At 46.0% G+C, this 17,396-nt stretch overlaps 1 protein-coding gene across 1 annotated transcript; it reads left to right on the top strand.

Moving 5' to 3' along the window:
• Positions 1-14,886: 14,886 nt before the first annotated feature.
• On the top strand, positions 14,887-16,202 carry Dppa5 (developmental pluripotency associated 5). Its single transcript, XM_020187776.2, has 3 exons — positions 14,887-15,014; positions 15,099-15,278; positions 15,964-16,202. Exons 1-3 carry the CDS (start codon positions 14,903-14,905, stop codon positions 16,020-16,022), a joined length of 351 nt encoding a protein of 116 aa, XP_020043365.1. The 5' UTR covers positions 14,887-14,902; the 3' UTR covers positions 16,023-16,202.
• Positions 16,203-17,396: the final 1,194 nt, after the last annotated feature.

The raw sequence follows: 17,396 nt of genomic DNA, 5'->3' as shown, positions 1-17,396 counted from the left end.
GCGGGAAGCACCTGACGCAGGGGGATGATCGCGGCCGGGCGGCTAGCAATCTAAGAGGTCCCACCTGTCTCAGGGGTGATGGGAGCAGCATAAGGCAGCTGGAGGACTTGGGGGTGGGTATGCAGCTCGGCGTCGGGCGTTTCCCTAGCGTGTAGGGGGCCCTGGCTTCGATGCCCAGGACCAGGGTGGTGGGTGGTGGTGGTGAGAAGGCAGCTGGAGGAAAATGTGTTCCTTATCCTTCACCTTCTAATTAACAGACCTTAAGGGGGAGGTAATTTTTATTTAAACTTTTACAATTCGTGTTTGCAAGCGTTTAGTACAAGGGGAAAACAAAAGCAACCCACACCATTCTTCCACCAGTTTCTAGGGCTTCTGCCCTAGAATGACTCTTGGAAGACTTCCGCCACCTGGCTGTCACTCCTGAGTCTCAGACGTCTTCACAACCTAGTGACGGGGGTGGGGGGGCCCAGCCAGCCTCGGGAGGCCTCTGAGTCCCGTCTTCCGGGACTAGGTCCGAAGACTCCTGGATCTCGTCCTCAAAGCCAGGCTCGGGGAATTGTTGGGACTTAGCCTTCTGGGCAGAGGCGTTCTCTGAGTCCGGAAGAGAGAAGAGTGAGGAGCCTGCATTTGGGTCCCTGTACCTCGTCCGAAAGTACAGTCACCCCTACTGGAGCAGGGTAGGGACCCGGGATCCGAGGACACGAGCTCAGTTTGGCTTTGTAGATCTCTCCCCAAACCAAAAGACTCTCCCAGGCTGACTGGGAGCCCAAGAAGATCAGGATCCCTCCCAGGGAGCTCGGGTAGCCCTCCCCATTCCCGCCCTCCAGCCCCCTACTTTGCATCTGGAGCTGGCGGAAATGGTTGGCCAAGTTCATGATCATCTCGGATACATCCTGTTGGTAATAAGGCCGCCCAAATATCAAAATCTCAGCATCGCCTTCCGGGTTCCAGTGATTCAGGTGAAGCAGGGTGCGGGTCACACACTCGACGTGCGGGATGTACGCTCCGTCCGGGCCTGCGCGGGGTGCAGGGAGGTCGCGAGGGTAGGGGTGGCTTGAGAGGGAACGGTGGTGGGCGAAGGCAGCAGGGGATGTGGTCAGATTTCCTCAGGGACGTGGCCAGACGGTGTGGGGGTGTATAGGTGAGGGTGAGAGGAGGAGGCTGAATGGACCACCCGTTCCCGGCCCCGCTCACCAAAAATCGTCTCCACCAGCCACGCCTCCAGCTGAACTGCTTTGGGGCTCCTCAGGTACTCGGCGTGGAACCAGCTGGGCAGCTCGGTGAGGTTTCCGAGCACCTCGAAGACCATCCCTTCCCGCTGCTGCAGCTGCACCAGCGTCTGAAGCTTCTTGGTAGAGGCCATGCTGCGGGGCCTTGCTGCAGGCTAGTGATGCCTTGGTCAGCCCAAAAGCTGCGACCCGCCGGCTCCTTATTTCAAGGGCTTTTGACCAGCCCCTTCCCATTCTCGCCCTTCTCATTGGATCCCAGGCCGCGCCTCCCCAGCCCGGAAGACCACCCGGGCTTCTTCCCCAGCCCACGCCAATGCACAGTTTTCTCGCTCACAGTGGTCAGACTCGCCATGGGAGGCGGAGGGAGTCCTAAGCTGGAAGGTGAGGATAGTCCCAACCCAACATCAAGACAGAATCCCTTCCCGAAGAAGGAATTTGATACTGGACTTCAGGGGCCAAATTAAGTCCTGCTTATCTGCCTGAACTTTGGCTATTGAAATCCTTCCCTCTGGCCACCACGTTTGCAGATTCTTCTTCATTCTTCTGTTTTTTTGAAACAGGTCTGGCCAAGTAGCTCAGACTGGCGTTGAACTCCTGCTCATGCTCGTTCTGCCTCGGCTCCCGCAGTGCTGGCATTAGAGAACTTCCAGATTCTTCCATCACCTTCTGGACGCAGCTGAGCAGGTGCAAGGGAAAGTGCCTCAATAAAAGCAGCAGAACAGATGGTCCACGTGGTTTGGACACCAGACGGAATCTCTTAAAACATTTTTTAATGCCTTCACTCTGTAAATACGAAAGTTATATTCCATGTCTTTTTTTTTTCACTTAAAGCTTCCTCCCCCCTCCCTCCCTTCTTTCCTTATGTCCTTCCTTTGTGGTCCTCACACTTGTTAGGCAGGCACTCTACCACTTGAGCCACTCCTCCAGACTTCTGGGTGTTTTTGAGATTTTTGAAATAGGATCTCCTGAACTATTTCTCCAGGATGGTTTGGAACTGCAATCCTCCTGATCTTTGCTTCCCGAGTAGCTAGGATTGCAGTTGTGATCCACTGATGCCTAGCCTTAAATAATTATTTATTAACAGTTCAAGAAGCTGAAGTTATAACTCTGGTGTCAGTAGTTGGGGCCTAATGCTCAGATGCAGGTGTAAGAGACCTCCTAGATCCTTCTTGTACTCTCTGAGTACCTTGAAGATTAAGGAAGTGTCTGAGAAGTTACAGGTACTTAATAGGACAAAGGCCCTGAGACCTGGGTGGGGGCAACCAAAGGAAGGCAAAATCCATTTTGGGTATCACAGGAGGTAGTTACAAACTTCTGCTGGTGGACAGAACAATTAGGTGAAACTGTAACTGACACTCAAGGATCTGGGTTCCATAACCATGGCATCTCGGAGATTGTGTGTCATCGACATAACAACTGAAAATTGAAATTTGTGGTGCCATCAGTTTCATCAACAAAATCCCATTCAGCATACTCGGGAATATCTGTGCTCTGAAATGTGTTCTTATGCTAAAATGATAGAATTGCTCCTTAGTTGGCTAAGAGGACAGTTCTAGCATGTTATTGTGTGGAAGTTCTGGCATGTTTGAGTGGAAGGGGGTGGGAAGAGAGAGAGCTTTCATTCTCTTGAAGTTTCAGAATTGGGTGTAGAGTGGAGGAACATTTTAAGAATATTAAAACCATAGAATGACTGTGTTAAAAATTCTCGGTAGCTGGTGCTGGTGGCTGACATCTGTAATCTTAGCTACTTGGGAGGCTGAGATCGGGGGATCATGGTTCAAGAGATTCCATCTCAGCTAGGTATGGTGGTACACAACTGTCATCCCAGCTACAGCAGGAAGCATAAAATAGGAAGATTAAGGTCCAAGTTGGGGTGGGCAGAAAGCAACACCCTAGCTCCGAAATGAGAATGAAAGGGCTGAAAGCCTGGTTTAAGGGGTAGAGTACCTGCCTCTTACTTGGTTGTTACCAAATAAGGGGGTGTTATTAGATTGGTAGAGTGCCTGCCTAGCAAGTGCGAAGACCTGAGTTCAAGCCCTGGTACCACCAAAAGAAAAATAAATCCTAGCTAATGCAGACTAATCTATAGTGACAGAAGCCAGGGAGCAGTTGCCTGGGGATGGATGTTGAGGAAGGGGTGGAATACAAAGAACTAGGAAGCTCCTGAGAAGTATGGAAATGTGCCTCAATTACAGTGATGTTTCCACTGTGTGTCTATATATGTCAAAGGTAATGAAATTGTACACATTTCAATATAAATAATTTATTATATTTCATTCATCAAAGCGGCTATAGAATTTTGATTAGAAATTTTTTTTTCCATCAAAATTTTATGCTTTGGTCTGGTGAGTGGCTCAAGTGGTAGAGTGCCTGCCTACTAAGCATGAGGTCCTGAGTTCAAACCCCAGTACTGAAAAAAAAATATGCTTCATAGTCTTCTAACTTTCAGGAATGCTCTTTTTTTTTTTTTTTTTTTTTTTGCAGTACTGGGATTTGAACCGTGAGCCACTCTACCAGCCCTATTTTTGTAATGGGTGTTTTTTGAGATAGGGTCTTGGGAACTGTTTGCCCAGGGCTGCCTTTGAACCTCAATGTCACTAGGATTACAGATGTGAGCCACTGGCACCTGGCCCAGAAAAGCTTTTAAGAATTTTGAACCATTTTGATCTTAACGATTGGAAAATGTTCTTGAATTGTTTTGTTAATCATCTTTTTTCCCTTCCATCTTTCTAGAATTCCTTGATATTCTACATGTGGCCTTCTAGACTGGTATTCTTTTTCATGTCTTTGCTTTATGCCCTCTCCCAAACATGAATCCTTGGGAACTAAAAAACTTACTAGAAGCTCTAAGTATGTCAGTTTGTCTTTACCTGCCATCACCGAGGAAGACACTAGGAGACTCTTTCTTCCTTGGGAGTCCCAGTGCAGTAGGTCTTTTCATGTAGGTGCTCTTTGAGGCCATCCATCACCTATGGGGTCGGTCGTAGGTCCCTGTTTTCTTCATATGAAGCTGGCATTGAAAACTATTTTGCAGGTGAAAATGAAGTACAGGCTGAGACTGTTTCATGACTGTTAACTTGGCATGCCCTCACAGCCAGCCTTGGGACAAGGTATGGGGCATAGGGGAGGGGATGGCAGCTTACGAGGCTGGTCGGTGAAGGGAGGAGAGGGTAAGACTTGACTCCAGCCTGTATCTCTCCCCATCTCCACACCCAGCCTGCCTCTCACCAAGGGCCAAATTAGCCAGGTGTTCTAGGTCCTTACAATAATCCCATCCCCCATTAGGTGGCTACCATCCATCTTGGAGGGAATTGAGAAGCTTCTCTCCTGTGCTTTCCTTTCTGGTGGGCCCTAAAGAAGAGGTGCTGCACGTACTCAAATGTCTAACTGGCCCTGGAGTCGGAGACCCGCAGATGGCAAACCACGAGCAGGTTCTGGGGTGAGGTGTGAGTTGGTGCAGCATAGTGGAGCCGGGTGCAGATGGATTCCTCCTGCCTTACTTTGATACTTCTGTAGATTGTGGCCAGTGAATTTATAAACTGACCTTCCATTTCTTTACTCTGGTCCTTAGGAACAAATCATAGTTTATTTATTTTTGCATTTCCTTGATCCATTCAAATAAATATTTTTATTCTATTAAGTATGTTTCTAGTCTTTGTTTGAGATCGGGAGAAAATTGCTTCTCTGTTAATTTTGTGAAGCACAATTTGTCTCTCAATTTTTTTTTTTAAATACAGGTTCTTACTGTTTAGCTTTGTCTGCCCTAGGACTGTCCATCTTCCTGCCTCAGCCTCCCAAGTGCTGAGACTACAGGTGTGTACCATACTCTTCATGAGCGACCAACCCTAAAGGGAGTGGAGACTTCACAAAGTTTTTCAAGCCTCCACACTGGTGGCTTCTCCACAAGTTTCAGTCTGCAGGTCATGTCACAGTGGGGTTTTTGCAGAAGATGCTCATCCAATCCCTTGTAAGGAAGAGGTGGAAACAGGATGGACTGGGAGGTCCCAGCTGACTCTCCTTGTTAGTGGCTGGAACTTCAATCAACCTCTAACATGTAGCTATGGTTCGTAGACCTCCAGGGAGCCTCTCAGATGGGGACAGCAAGATCTGGGACGTGATTTGGTGGGGAAGGAGGATGAGCTGATTATCATTGAACATGTGAGGCCCTGGTTGAAAGACGCTTTCTTCTCTGCAGAGTACTGGATGCAATACTCGCATATGTGGGTTGAAAGCACAGCTTAGCAGTAGAGAGCTTGTACAATATGCATTAGGCCCTGGGTACTCAGAACTTAATGTAGCTTGAAATGCTTCAATATTTCAAAAAACCTAACTGTTTAACTATTTAGGAGACTTGATAATCATTATTTATATCTGTGTTTATGGACATAGATCTCTTAGTGATGAAAAGCACTATGAAATATGTATACCATTACGACTCTTTTTCTCTCAGGCAGCCGTGGGCCTCGAACCCTGGACCTCCCGACCGCTAGGCTGGTGCTCTAAAACTCGAGCCACCCTGCTGGCCCCATTACCACTCTTAAATTTTTGCAGTAAATGCAAAGAATTTTTTAAAGCCCTGGTCCCCCCTCTACCCAGGACTAGCACCCCAGGCTTCCTTCCTGCAGGGCAAGTGCTCTACCACTGAGCTATACCCCAGCCTGTTCTAGTGCTTTGTCCTCTTTGTTTCCCTAGAGCTTCAGCCTCTCTCTATAATTATCTCAGAACATGGTATAAGTTACAAACCCCTCACTCTTCTCCCTTTCACCTTGTGTAACACACTACATTTATGAATCTGTTCTTTTTTGCTTTTCTAAAGCTGTAAGTCCCATAGGTATGAGCATTTTGGCTTCTGATTTCCTGCTCTTTCCCCAGCTCAGAGTAGGTACTTAGATACAAGCACTACTAGGCTAGGAGTTTTTGTTTTCTGTTCACCAGTGTATCTATAGCGTTTTCAACAGCATCAGCACATAGTAGACACTTGGTGTGTATTAGTGAAATTATTCATGCCATAACTAGCTGCTTCTATTTTTTTCCCCTTTTGGTAATACTGGGGCCTGAACTCAGGGCCTCGCACGTGTGAGGCAGGCACTTCACCAGTTGATCCATGCCCCTAGCCCAACAGCTTCTGTCTAATTTGGTGTGTAGCATCCACATTAAGAGGACTCTTATGACTGGAGAGGACAGTTAATGATTTGTACTTTGTTAAATGCCAAATACATTTATATAAATCATATAAACCTTAATATTCCTTCATTTTATTTTACTTTTTGGCAGCATTGGGGCTTGAACTCAGGGCCTCATGCTTGCTAGACAGGTACTCTACCACTTGAGCCACTCTGCCCACCGTGTGTGTGTGTGTGTGTGTGTGTGTGTGTGTTGGTTTGAGATGGGGTCTTCCGAACTATTTGCCTGGGCTGGCTTCAAACCTCCATCCTCCTGATCTCTGCCTCCTGAGTAACTAGGATTATAGGCGTGAGCCACCAGCACCCAGCCTTAATATTCCATTAAAACTTAATAATTGCCTCCCCAGCTGGCAAGATAGAATTTAGGAACTTAGCAAAATGTTACTGAATCTTTAAATCCCTTACCACAATAAATGTATTCAAATTTTCATAAACTTTTCAATAAAACAACAAATCTGATGTATATGATCTCCCTGAGTTCGCCCAACACACACCAAGTAGACAAATCAGAATAGTTGTAAGATTTATTATCACACTGTATTTAAATGGTTTACCAAAACTTAACACTCTTAAACTTTCCTGTCTACATTTTAATTACAAACATTTATTATACACTCTTGGTGTTTGTAATTTTTTGAGGTATGTGTCTTTCTAACACTAGGGTAATCTCATCAGATTCCAAAAGGAGAAAAGTCTTAATTTCAGACCATCTATTCTGAAATTAGGCACAATCTAACATGTGCCTTTACAAAATATATTGGATGTGTAATATATGTGACACAAAAGATTATACAATACATATATATGTATACATGTATATACACATATGTATAAGTATTTTTTTAGACCGGATCTCACTGTGTAGTCCAGACTTGCCTAGAACTTGGAATTCTCCTGCCTCAGCCTATAGAATGCTGGATTACAGCTGTGATCTACCATGCCCAGCCATCCACTATATCTTTTCAAAACTATTCTATGCAAATACAAAGATATACAAACATGTATATTTTAACACAAATTATACCAAACAATATGCACAGTTTTCACCTTTTCTCTCATTTAATACTGTATCTTGAGAACTCTTCAATTTAGCACTGCATGAAAGACTGCAGTTTTCTTTTTTTCTTCTTCTTAGTTTTTTTTTTTTTTTTAAAAGACAGGGGCTTGATATGTAGCCCAAGCTGTCTTAAAACTCGTGGTCCTTTGATAGATGTCACAATGTGCTCCCAGTACAATTTTAAAAAAGGTGGGCGCCAGTGGCTCACGCCTGTAATTCTAGCTGCTCAGGAAGCAGAGATCAGGAGGATCATGGTTGGAAGCCAGTCCAAGCAAATAATTCCTGAGACCCTGTCTCAAAAAAACAAAAAACAAAGCTTGTGATCTTCCTTCCTCAGCCTCTCAGTGCTGGGATTACAGGCATGCACCACTATGCCAACTTGCACTTCTCAAGAACTGAACAGTCTCGTTGCCCTAGCAGGAATTCCTCCACTTATTAGCAACTTTTATACAGATTAAGCTGCTCTTGTGGAAGAACTTCTCTGTAATTTGCAATGTCTTAACATACTACTCTCCTTTATAAGGGAGCCTGAGGGAAGAATTGAGAAGAGAAGGTGCAGCTGTAAGAAGCTAAATAAATAAGGGAGTGTAGCGAACTGCTGCTTGTAATTGCGTTGAGGCTAGCATCTCCTCCTTTCAGGGTCCTTGCCCAGCAGAAGGCCCCAGCGCTGGAGAGAAAACCACCCTGGGCGGGGCAGTTGCTTAATAAGATAGATGCGTTTGTAGGAAAAAGCCACGTTCCTTTGTGGGGGCTGCGGGGTGTTCCCCGCAAAGTCGCAGCAGACTCTGGGGTCTTTGCCTGAGTTCCGCCTCCGTGGTGGTCACCAGCATCTTGACCAGTTAGTCACAGAGGTAAAATGCCACTCTATGATCATGTCTGTTTAGAGGAGGGAACATTCACTTTCTTAAACAGGATTCTCCAGGCAAATCTGCATATTGGAGATGAGGTTCAGTTAATCTTTCTTTCTATGGATCATGTCTTTTTTTTTTTTTTTTTTGTGGTGGTAGTGGGGTTTGAACTCAGGCCTTCACACTTGCTATGCAGGTGCTCTACCACTTGAGCCACTCCACCAGCCCTTTTTTTGTGATGGTTTTATCTTGAGAAAGGGTCTCATGAACTATTTGCCTGAGCTGGCTTCCAACCGCAATCCTCCTGATGTCTGCCTTCTGAGTAGCCAGGATCACAGGTGTGAGTTACTTATGTTTTTATTTTTTATTTTTTTTTTGCAGGGAAGGGTAGGGGAGAAGGGCAGTACACTTTCTAGGCAGGTCCTCTATTGGCTAAGCCCACATTTTTTCTTTTAAGTTTTGAATCGTGCCAACAGTTAAAAAGGGAGAGATTTCACATTAAAATCAGAATCCTGGTAATTCTTGGGACTACATTTCTGCGTGGCTGTTAACCAGTGGTAATAAATAGTGGTTGCCCTTTTTATATGGGAATGGGAAAGAGGGTCCTGGTGTGGTAAGAGGTGAGGCAGACTGTTTACTAGACTATAGGTATGGGATCCAGGATGTTAAAACAGCATCCAGAGCTCATTTGTTAAATTTCCCCCACTTTCACCTACTGGTTTTAATCTTCTAGATCTGGTCTTAGGTGACCATAACCTTACTACCCAAAGTGAGGTCCATTAACTAGGAGTATCAGCACTACCTGGGGAGCTGTTAAAAATGCAGAATCTGAGGAGATTATGAACTGTTTGCCTGGGCCTGGCTTTGAACCACAGCCCTCCTCATCTCTGCCTCCTGAGTAGGTAGGATTACAGGCCACGACTGAGTTTTAACTGTGCTTTTTCCTTTTTTTTTTTCTTTTTTAAGGTTTGAAAGTTAAGGTTTATCGATGGTATTCCAAACCCAAGCTTTTGGGGAGGCAAAAGGTACATAGCACAACTGTGTACCAAACAAAGAGGGTAGTACAGGTTAACAGGGGTGCAGAGAAAAGATCAAATTGTTTAAGTTGAATTGGCTCAACTTTCAAAGCAAGTGTTCCTGTAAACTATGAGGCCATTGACAGCAAAAAAGAAAAAAAAAAAAAAAAAGGAAAAAGAAAAAGGAAACCCTGTTGCTATGGGAAGGTTTAGCTGCAATCTCATTCTTTCAGCTTTAAGGCTCCACCAGCGGGGGGGAAAGGGCATTTAAGCATTTACTCCTAAAATGTCAGCCATTTGCAAATGTACAAAGCAATGGCTCAGTCTTCTGCAGCCTCAATATATTAATAGGCCCCCGTCCCCCCATCTACTTCAGGGAAGTGGCTAGCATTGGAACCAGGAGACCTAAGGTCTGTTAAAAACCTTGAATTGTCTCTGCAGCCAATCACGGCCTCAGGAAATAGAGCCATCACTTTGCACCTAGGTGCTTCTAGGAGGAAGAGGGCCTGCCCCAGTACTTAACTGCCCCCTCTCATTCCAGAGTACGACTGCTTGATTAATAAGTAGGTGGCAAGCAGGGTGTATCTAAGAGGTTTTCCAGGATGCTTGTCTCAAACAATGAATGGAGACTTTGCATGTGTGGTTCTGGGATTTGAACTCAGGGCTTCATGCTTGCTAGGCAAGAGCTCTACCACTCGAGCCCCTCTGCCAGCCCCTCTTTTTTTTTTTTTTTTAAATCTTGCTATGTAGCTGGGGCTGGCCTCAAACTTGCAATCCTCCTGCCTCAGCTTTCCAGTAATAGTTCTCATAAAGCAGTTAATTTCTCCAGGTCTCTATGGAGACAGTTTGACTAAATTAATCAAAGAAGTTGAATGGACTGACAGAAGGTGGGCTCTGGTACTCGTGGGTGTCTAGCTGCAAGCTGGCAGCCCACCAGGATTTTGACCCTCATCACCTCCAGGGTGGAGATGCAGACAGAGTTTACCTGCACAGGTTGGCTCAACAGCGCAGTCCTTGGAAAGACCAAGATGGCTTGCTGGATCTTAGTGCATGGGGAGGAGAGATAGGAAAAGATGGACCAGCAAAGGTGTCTAAGCTGGGTGCTGGTGGCTCACATCTGTAATCCTAGCTACTCAGGAGGCAGAGATCAAGAGGATCACGGATCACGATTCGAACTCAGGACAAGACACTATCTCGAAAAAACCCGTCACAAAAATTGGCTGGTGGAGTGGCTGAAGGTGCAGGCCCTGAGTTCAAGCCCCAGTAATGCAAAGATTATATATATATATATATAATTATATGTGTAAAAGGGTGTGTAGACTGCCGTGTTTGAGCTGGACGCATGGAATCATTTGCTTAGCTCTCCCGTAAAATCTGGCGCCCTGTGCCTGTGGGACCTACTGATCACAGAGCCAACGTCACCTTAGCAACTTTTTCCTGAGAAAATAGAGAATCAAATGGGTGTAATTAGTGTTGTCAGGACAGCCTCTCCTACCGCATCATACCCAACAATTCTGTAGCTGGGGCACTGGGAAGGGCTACCTTGGACTTGGCAGAGGTGTCCTGCAGCTGTTCCTGGTTGTGGTCATAACAAGAGGACTGGTTGGCGACTCTCTTGGGTTGGAGGATGTGATTTCCATGTGGCTGGATTCAGCCACGCAATCTGGGTCTCTCCCAGACCACACAGGCTCGCCTGTAGAGGCTGAGAAGTTCTAGGATCCCCGTTCAGCTGACTGTTGAGGGGGAGGGCCAGATCTCGAGAGAGCCCCTAAGTCTCCCAGGGTCGAACCTCAGAGGCACCTCTCCTCTGGCGGTTACCTGCTTAACCACTGAGGCCTGAGGTGGGGGTAATACAGGTGTTTTCCATGCTCTGCATAATTTTGCCCACTGCTCCTAGCAGCCTAAGATTCCAAATGGGAGGGAAGAAAACCCTGATGGGTACAGTGGCCAGCAGCCTGTGGATGGGTTTCCTTCAAGTGAAAGAATTGCAGGTGGAGCCTGGCACAGGCTACTCAGGAGGCAGAGATCAGGAGTATTGGGGTTCCAAGCCAGCCCCGGGGGCTAGAGGACTGGCTTAAGCTCTAAAGCACCTGCCTATCAAGTGTGAAGCCCTGAGTTTTTTTTAAAAAAAAAAAAAAAAAAAAAAAAAAGGAAAGAAACCAAAACTGCAGGCGGGTTAATATCTAGGATTGAGTGAATTTTCCATCAGAGCTGTTGCTCTGACTCAGGCTGGAAATCTAAAGGCTTGACTAGAAATACACAATTTATGTGTGGTAGATAACAAAATTAAGAGGCCTCCTGCTAGCATGAAAGGGTGGGTGATGACACTATTTTTTAAGGGGGGGGTCTTATTCTTCTTAGTAAATCACACTACCCTTCAACCCCTTCCCAGCAACTTATGAATCTTCAATTCTTGGTTCACAATCTGAAAAGGAGGGGGAAGGTGGCCCAAATAATGTGTACACGTGTAAGTAAATGCAAAACCAATAAAACCCCCAAAATATGAAACATGCGTTGTCATTTTTCTCAGTAGGAAGGTGAAAATAATTGAAAAACACTGACAGGAATGGGGAACTGGCCCTGCAGTACAAACTGCTGACTGTAGATGAACTCTGTAGAAGGAAGGGTTGGTCATTGCTGTTTAAAGTTGTTGATGGTGGACTGGGGTTTGAACTCAGAGCCTACACATTTAGCCCTTTTTTGTGATGGGTTGTTTTGAGATAGGGTCTTGTGAACTATTTGCCCAGGCTGGCTTTGAAAGACCAATTTAAGTCTTGGATACTTATTGTACAGAATAAGTTTGTATGGGCAATGCAGGCTTGTCTCTATACCCTGAAGTTGGAGACAATTCCATTCCTCCTCTATGTTCTTTTTTTAAATACTACATTGAGCTTCCAGTCAAAAAAATGGGGGATAAGGATGATTTAGAAAGCATAAGGAAAATTCTCACTGGAGAGTTAGATCCCAACCTCCATGTTTCTTTTTATTATCCACACCATGGACTACACTGTTTCCTTTTCCTCTTTTTTTTTTTTTGGTTAATTTTTTTTGGCGGTACTAGGGTTTGAACTCAGGGCCTCACACTTGCTAGTCATCCTTTTCATTAAAATTTCAAAACTACAGAAAAGTTGAGAGTATAGAAGGAATTTTTTTCAAGTGCAAAGCTCTGAAAAAATTTTTGTCCTTCACCAGAATATATATATTTTGAGGTGAAGAATATATATTCTTTGGTGGATCTGGGGTTTGAACTCGCAGCTTTGGACTTGCAAAGCAGGCGTTCTACCACTTGAGCCACACCCAGGCAATTTTGATGTGGTTATTTTGGAGATGGGGGGCGTCTCACAAACTATTTGCCTAGGCTGACCCTGGAAGCAGGATCCTCCCTATCTCAGCCTCCCAAGTAGCTAGGGTTACAGGTGTGAGCTACTGGTGCCAGGTTTCCCCACTGTAGGAAAAAAATTGACACAGGTAGCTCAGGCCGGCCTCCAATTGATAATCTTCTTGCCTCAGCTTCCCAAGTGCTGTGGGCACAAACCCACACCTGGCCCCACTCTTAAAATCCCTAAAAATTAAAACACAACTTTGCAATTTACTCCATATTTAAATTTCCTCCATTGTCCTGGAACAGTCTGTCTTTGATTCAAAAGCATTTTGTTGTTTCTTCAGTTAATTAGTAAGACAGGCCTCTCATTTTTTGTTTTCATAAAATTGACAAACCATCCATTTCTCCCATTATTGGTGATGGTAATTTTGGTCTTTGGTTAGGGCGGTGCCCTCTAAATCTCTATTGTAAAGCAATATTTTTCTCTTTTATAACTCAGAATCTGGTGGGCAAGGAGTTCCAGACTTTTTTTTTTTTTGGTGGGACTGAGGTATGAACTCAGGGGCTCCCTTGAGCTTGCAAAGCAGCACCTACTGATTGAGCCACATCTTCAGTGCATTTTGTTCTGCTTATTTTGCAGATGGCATCTTGAACTACTTGCCCAGGCTGGTCTGGAACCCTGATCTCAGCCTCCTAAGTAGCTAGGATTGAAGGCATGAGCACCGGCACCTATCTTTCAGACCTTTTAAATATCTAGTTTTCAATAATCTTTCCCAGATAGTTGAAGCTGCTGATTATTTTCTAAATTGATTGCACTGGTTGCAAAAGAGCCACCAGTTTTTCTTACAAAGCCACTGTATACATGGATCTTTACTTTTCTTAGCTTCATGGAGGTTTTTCTTTTTGTGGTACTGGGGTTTGAACTCAGGGCCTCCTGCTTGCTAAGCAGGTGCCCTACCATTTGAGCCATGCCCCTAGTCAGGAACCCATTGTTTTTTTTGGCTGTGATGAGGTCTGCCTTTAAGGGCATGGTGGCCGTGAGCCACCATGTAATCCTAGCTACTGGGTAGTTGGAGAGCAGGAGGATCGAGGTTCAAGGCTAGCCCGTGCAAAAAGTCGTCAGACCCTTTCTCAACCAAAAAAAGCTGGACATGATGGCGTGGGCCTATCACCCTAGCTAATAGGAGGACCAGGGTCCAGGCTGCCCTGGGCATAAATGTGAGGCCACATTTGAAAAACTAAAGCCAAAAGGGCTGGGAGTGTGGCTCAAGGGGTAGAGCGCCTAGCAAGAGCAACGTCCTGAGTTCAAACCTCAGTACCACGGGGAGGAAAAAAAAAAAAGGCTGCCTAACAATAGCCAGCTGAAGATATTAGATGTTACTTGAGCTGGCCTGGGGAAAGCCAGCTTCAGCTTCATCTGTAAAGCCATAAAACATTGAAACCACCTCACCATCACTTCAAACTCATTTCAAACAACATAAAAAAAAAAACCCAATAAATCGAGTTTATTTAGAGGCAGTGGGAAGCCTAGCCCGGTTTGGGGCTGAGTGGTGAGAGAGGCACACATGAATTTTGAAATCCGGGTCACTTCAAAAGCTCCAGGCCAGGGGTTTTGTTTGAGGAACCCTAATCGTGGGAGCATGAAAGAGCCCCTATCGTGTGCTCCCAAGGAAGGCAATAGTTTCCGAATCTCGGTTTCCTGTTTGTTAAGTAGCAGGAATTACTGATGAGTTTCTGGAAGTTGCCCAGGCAGCCCACGAAATGAAGACCAGGGGCCTGGCTCCTTTGCGACGAGGGGAAATGACCCTCTTTCGTTCCCCGGAGTTCCTGGGTAGTCCTCGCACCCTCCAGCTTGGATTCCCGCTCTGTGGGTTCGGGTCCAACCAGCTGTTTTCGCTTCGAAGAGGAGGCGACAGCATCTTCTCCCCACCCACTGCCAATGCAGACGAAAACTCCCGCCAACTTGCAGACAGCTGGGCCTGCGGCGGGGTCTCCAGAGCACACTTGAACCCATGACAGGAAAGCCCAGAAGTTAGCGCGGGGCGGGGCGGATCCCTAGGACTGTGGGATGGGACCGGGGCGGGGCGGATCCCTAGGACTGTGGGATGGGACCGGGGCGGGGCGGATCCCTAGGACTGTGGGATGGGGCCGGGGCGGGGGCGTGGCCGCCCAGGTGCTAGAGTTCTGCGCACCGCCCCTGGGCACCACAAGGTTAACGTGGGACTGCTTGCTTTTGAGGGATTCGGCATGGGAGCGACCCCGCAACGTGAAGATATTCCACCGTGGCTGAAAGTTCCCGAAGACCTGCAGGAACCTGAGGTGTTCAAGATCCAGACGCACCTGCTGGAAGCCTTATTTGGTGAGTGCCGCGTCCTGACCCAGTCGTCCGGTCCCAGGCGTCTAGGTCTCCGCGGCTCAGAGCACTATTTTCTTTCTCCCACAGGAGCACATGGATCTCGAATACCTTACATCGAGGAAATGAGCAAGGTCATGCTTGAGCTGAAGGCGCTGGAATCTTCGGAATTTACCGAGGTCTTGGTTTATGGCTCCTACTTATGCAAGTTCCGCACCAGGTGGATGCTCGAGTCCATGGCCCAGTGTCACCTCCAACAGCAGGAGCAAGGTGAGATATTGGCTGACAGGGGCACTGGGGACAGATTTACTCCTCCAGCACTCGGCTTACTTCTCCCCTCAGTCTTTACAATCACCACCCATGCCTTGGCAGGGGCGCCCTTGGCCGTCTCTGAGAGTCCTTAGGGAGTCCGGGGCGCAAGGGGCGAGGCTACTGGGGTTGGTCGCCTCTGGCAGGGTCACCTGAGATATCTCAACTCAGCCTCTCCCTTTTCCCCCAGGCTGCTTGGAAAATGTTACAATAGGTCCACAAAAAGCTTGGCACTGGTGACTCAGCTACTTGAGAGGTTGAGATTGGAAGGATCATGGTTCCAGGCCAGCCCCAGCATATAGTTTGAGAGACCCCATCTCCAAAATAGCAGAGCAAAATGGACTGGAGTTATGGCTTAAACGGTAGAATGCTTGCTTTGCAAGGAAGAAGCCTTGAGTTCAAACCCCCCGCCTCTGCCTCTCTCTCCCTCTCTCTCTCTCCCTCCCTCTCTCTCTCTCTCTCTCTCTCTCTCTCTCTCTCTCCCTCTCTCTCTCTCCCTCTCTCTCTCTCTCTCTCTCTCTCTCCCTCTCTCCCTCCCTTTCCCCCTCCCCCCCACACATACACACCCCCTGAAAGAGGGGGAGAATTGTCATGACTATTTTCCTCTCTCCCCTTACTCATTCTGCTGTTGGTGTTTCTGGTGCAGGAAATGTCAAGCTTGAGGAAGCCATGAACGACCTTGAACTAGGCCCTTGGATGAAGTGAAGCCAGTTTCCAGCCAGTATGTGGGACCAGGAGGTAGAGATTAGGCTGCGGCCAGAGTTAGAGTGGTTCTGACTTGGCTTAAAAGCTTTGCTATAGTCTCTACATCCAAATGAGTTAAGGAAAAACCACACATTGGGTCTCTGTCTTGCTGTGAGTTTCGATGTGAATGTCTCTTTCCAAGGTTGCAAACTAAAGAATAAAATTTTAAATAAGTAAATTGACATTGTGGTTGATGGACAGATACCTGATGCACTGTGGAGGTGTGGTTCTTAATCTTAAATCTTAATTGAAACCCCCCAAACTGGAAAGAGGTACAAGGGCCAATTTGGCTAGGGTAAAAAATGACATAGGAGGTTAATCCTGGGATCCAGTTCTGAACCAAAAACTTAAGGGGAGGTATGATACTATCTATAACTGACTTCGAATCTCATTTATTTAATTTATTTATTTGTTTTTTAAATTTTTATTTTATTCATATGTGCCTTTGAATCTCATTTAAAACAGCCCTAAAATAGGTTAATGTATAAAATGAAAAGGAAATGTTCTTCAAAACAAAAATATGAAAGAGCCAAGGCCATTTCCAGTGTAGCAGTTTTATATCCTTGTAAATTTCTTAATAGAAGGCAGCCTGCTGGGTCTTCATCTTCTGCATTTCAATTTGTTGTGAAATATTATCTAGGTGGCAGTATATGAACAAAAACCAGCTTTATACGAATAGATCCGTGCCAAAGGAGAATCTCAAAGACCCCTTGGAAAGAGTGCTAGCTTCCCTAAGGAAACTTGAATTGCTGCATGGCACCCAAAGGCAAAGTGGAGTTGGGGTAGATGAAGTCACTGCCATAGGTGAAACTTGCGTTCGGTAGGGAGCCACCAAAATAAGCACCACAATTCTCCACAGTGGAAACTAGTTTGATAGTTCACCTAGAATGAATCCTACTTGGGAGCATCCTGGTCCTATGACCAAGTTTAACCCAATCTGACTCTGTGGGATTGTGAGGCTAATTGTTAATACAGGTAGGGCACCTGGAACGGGCTTCATATGTAGTACCAAATGTTGACCATTTCTTGGAGAGATTAATAATGGGAGAGAATACTAATGCTGAGCTGTTTTTCTACCATGCCCATCAAATAATTGCTTCCCTTTCACTGTCAGTAAGTGAAGGTCCTAGGCAGAGATGCCCTGGGTTATAAGATTCTATCCTAAAACCTCAGATGGCCCACATCCAGGGCCAACAATTAAGATAGCCCTTCCTTGTGGATAAAAGGCAGGCATTTGATTTGAGGGTAATAGTGGCTGATGTGATAAAAATAAAGATAAGTAAAAGCAAAGCAAAAACAAAAAAACCAAAATAAAAATGCACACACAGAAAGACT

Source organism: Castor canadensis, chromosome 1 (assembly GCF_047511655.1).
Source record: "Castor canadensis chromosome 1, mCasCan1.hap1v2, whole genome shotgun sequence".
NCBI lineage: Eukaryota > Metazoa > Chordata > Mammalia > Rodentia > Castoridae > Castor > Castor canadensis.
Note: the sequence above shows the minus strand (reverse complement) of the source record. Positions and strands in the feature narration are given on the sequence as shown.

What these genes read in the sequence shown, in the direction of transcription:
- Dppa5 (XM_020187776.2), top strand. Translation starts at nt 14,903, where the DNA reads ATGGGAGCGACCCCGCAACGTGAAGATATTCCACCGTGGCTGAAAGTT. An exon ending in CCTGCTGGAAGCCTTATTTG is followed by an intron (nt 15,015 to 15,098) that starts GTGAGTGCCGCG and finishes TTTCTCCCACAG; the next exon opens with GAGCACATGGATCTCGAATA. An exon ending in CCTCCAACAGCAGGAGCAAG is followed by an intron (nt 15,279 to 15,963) that starts GTGAGATATTGG and finishes TTTCTGGTGCAG; the next exon opens with GAAATGTCAAGCTTGAGGAA.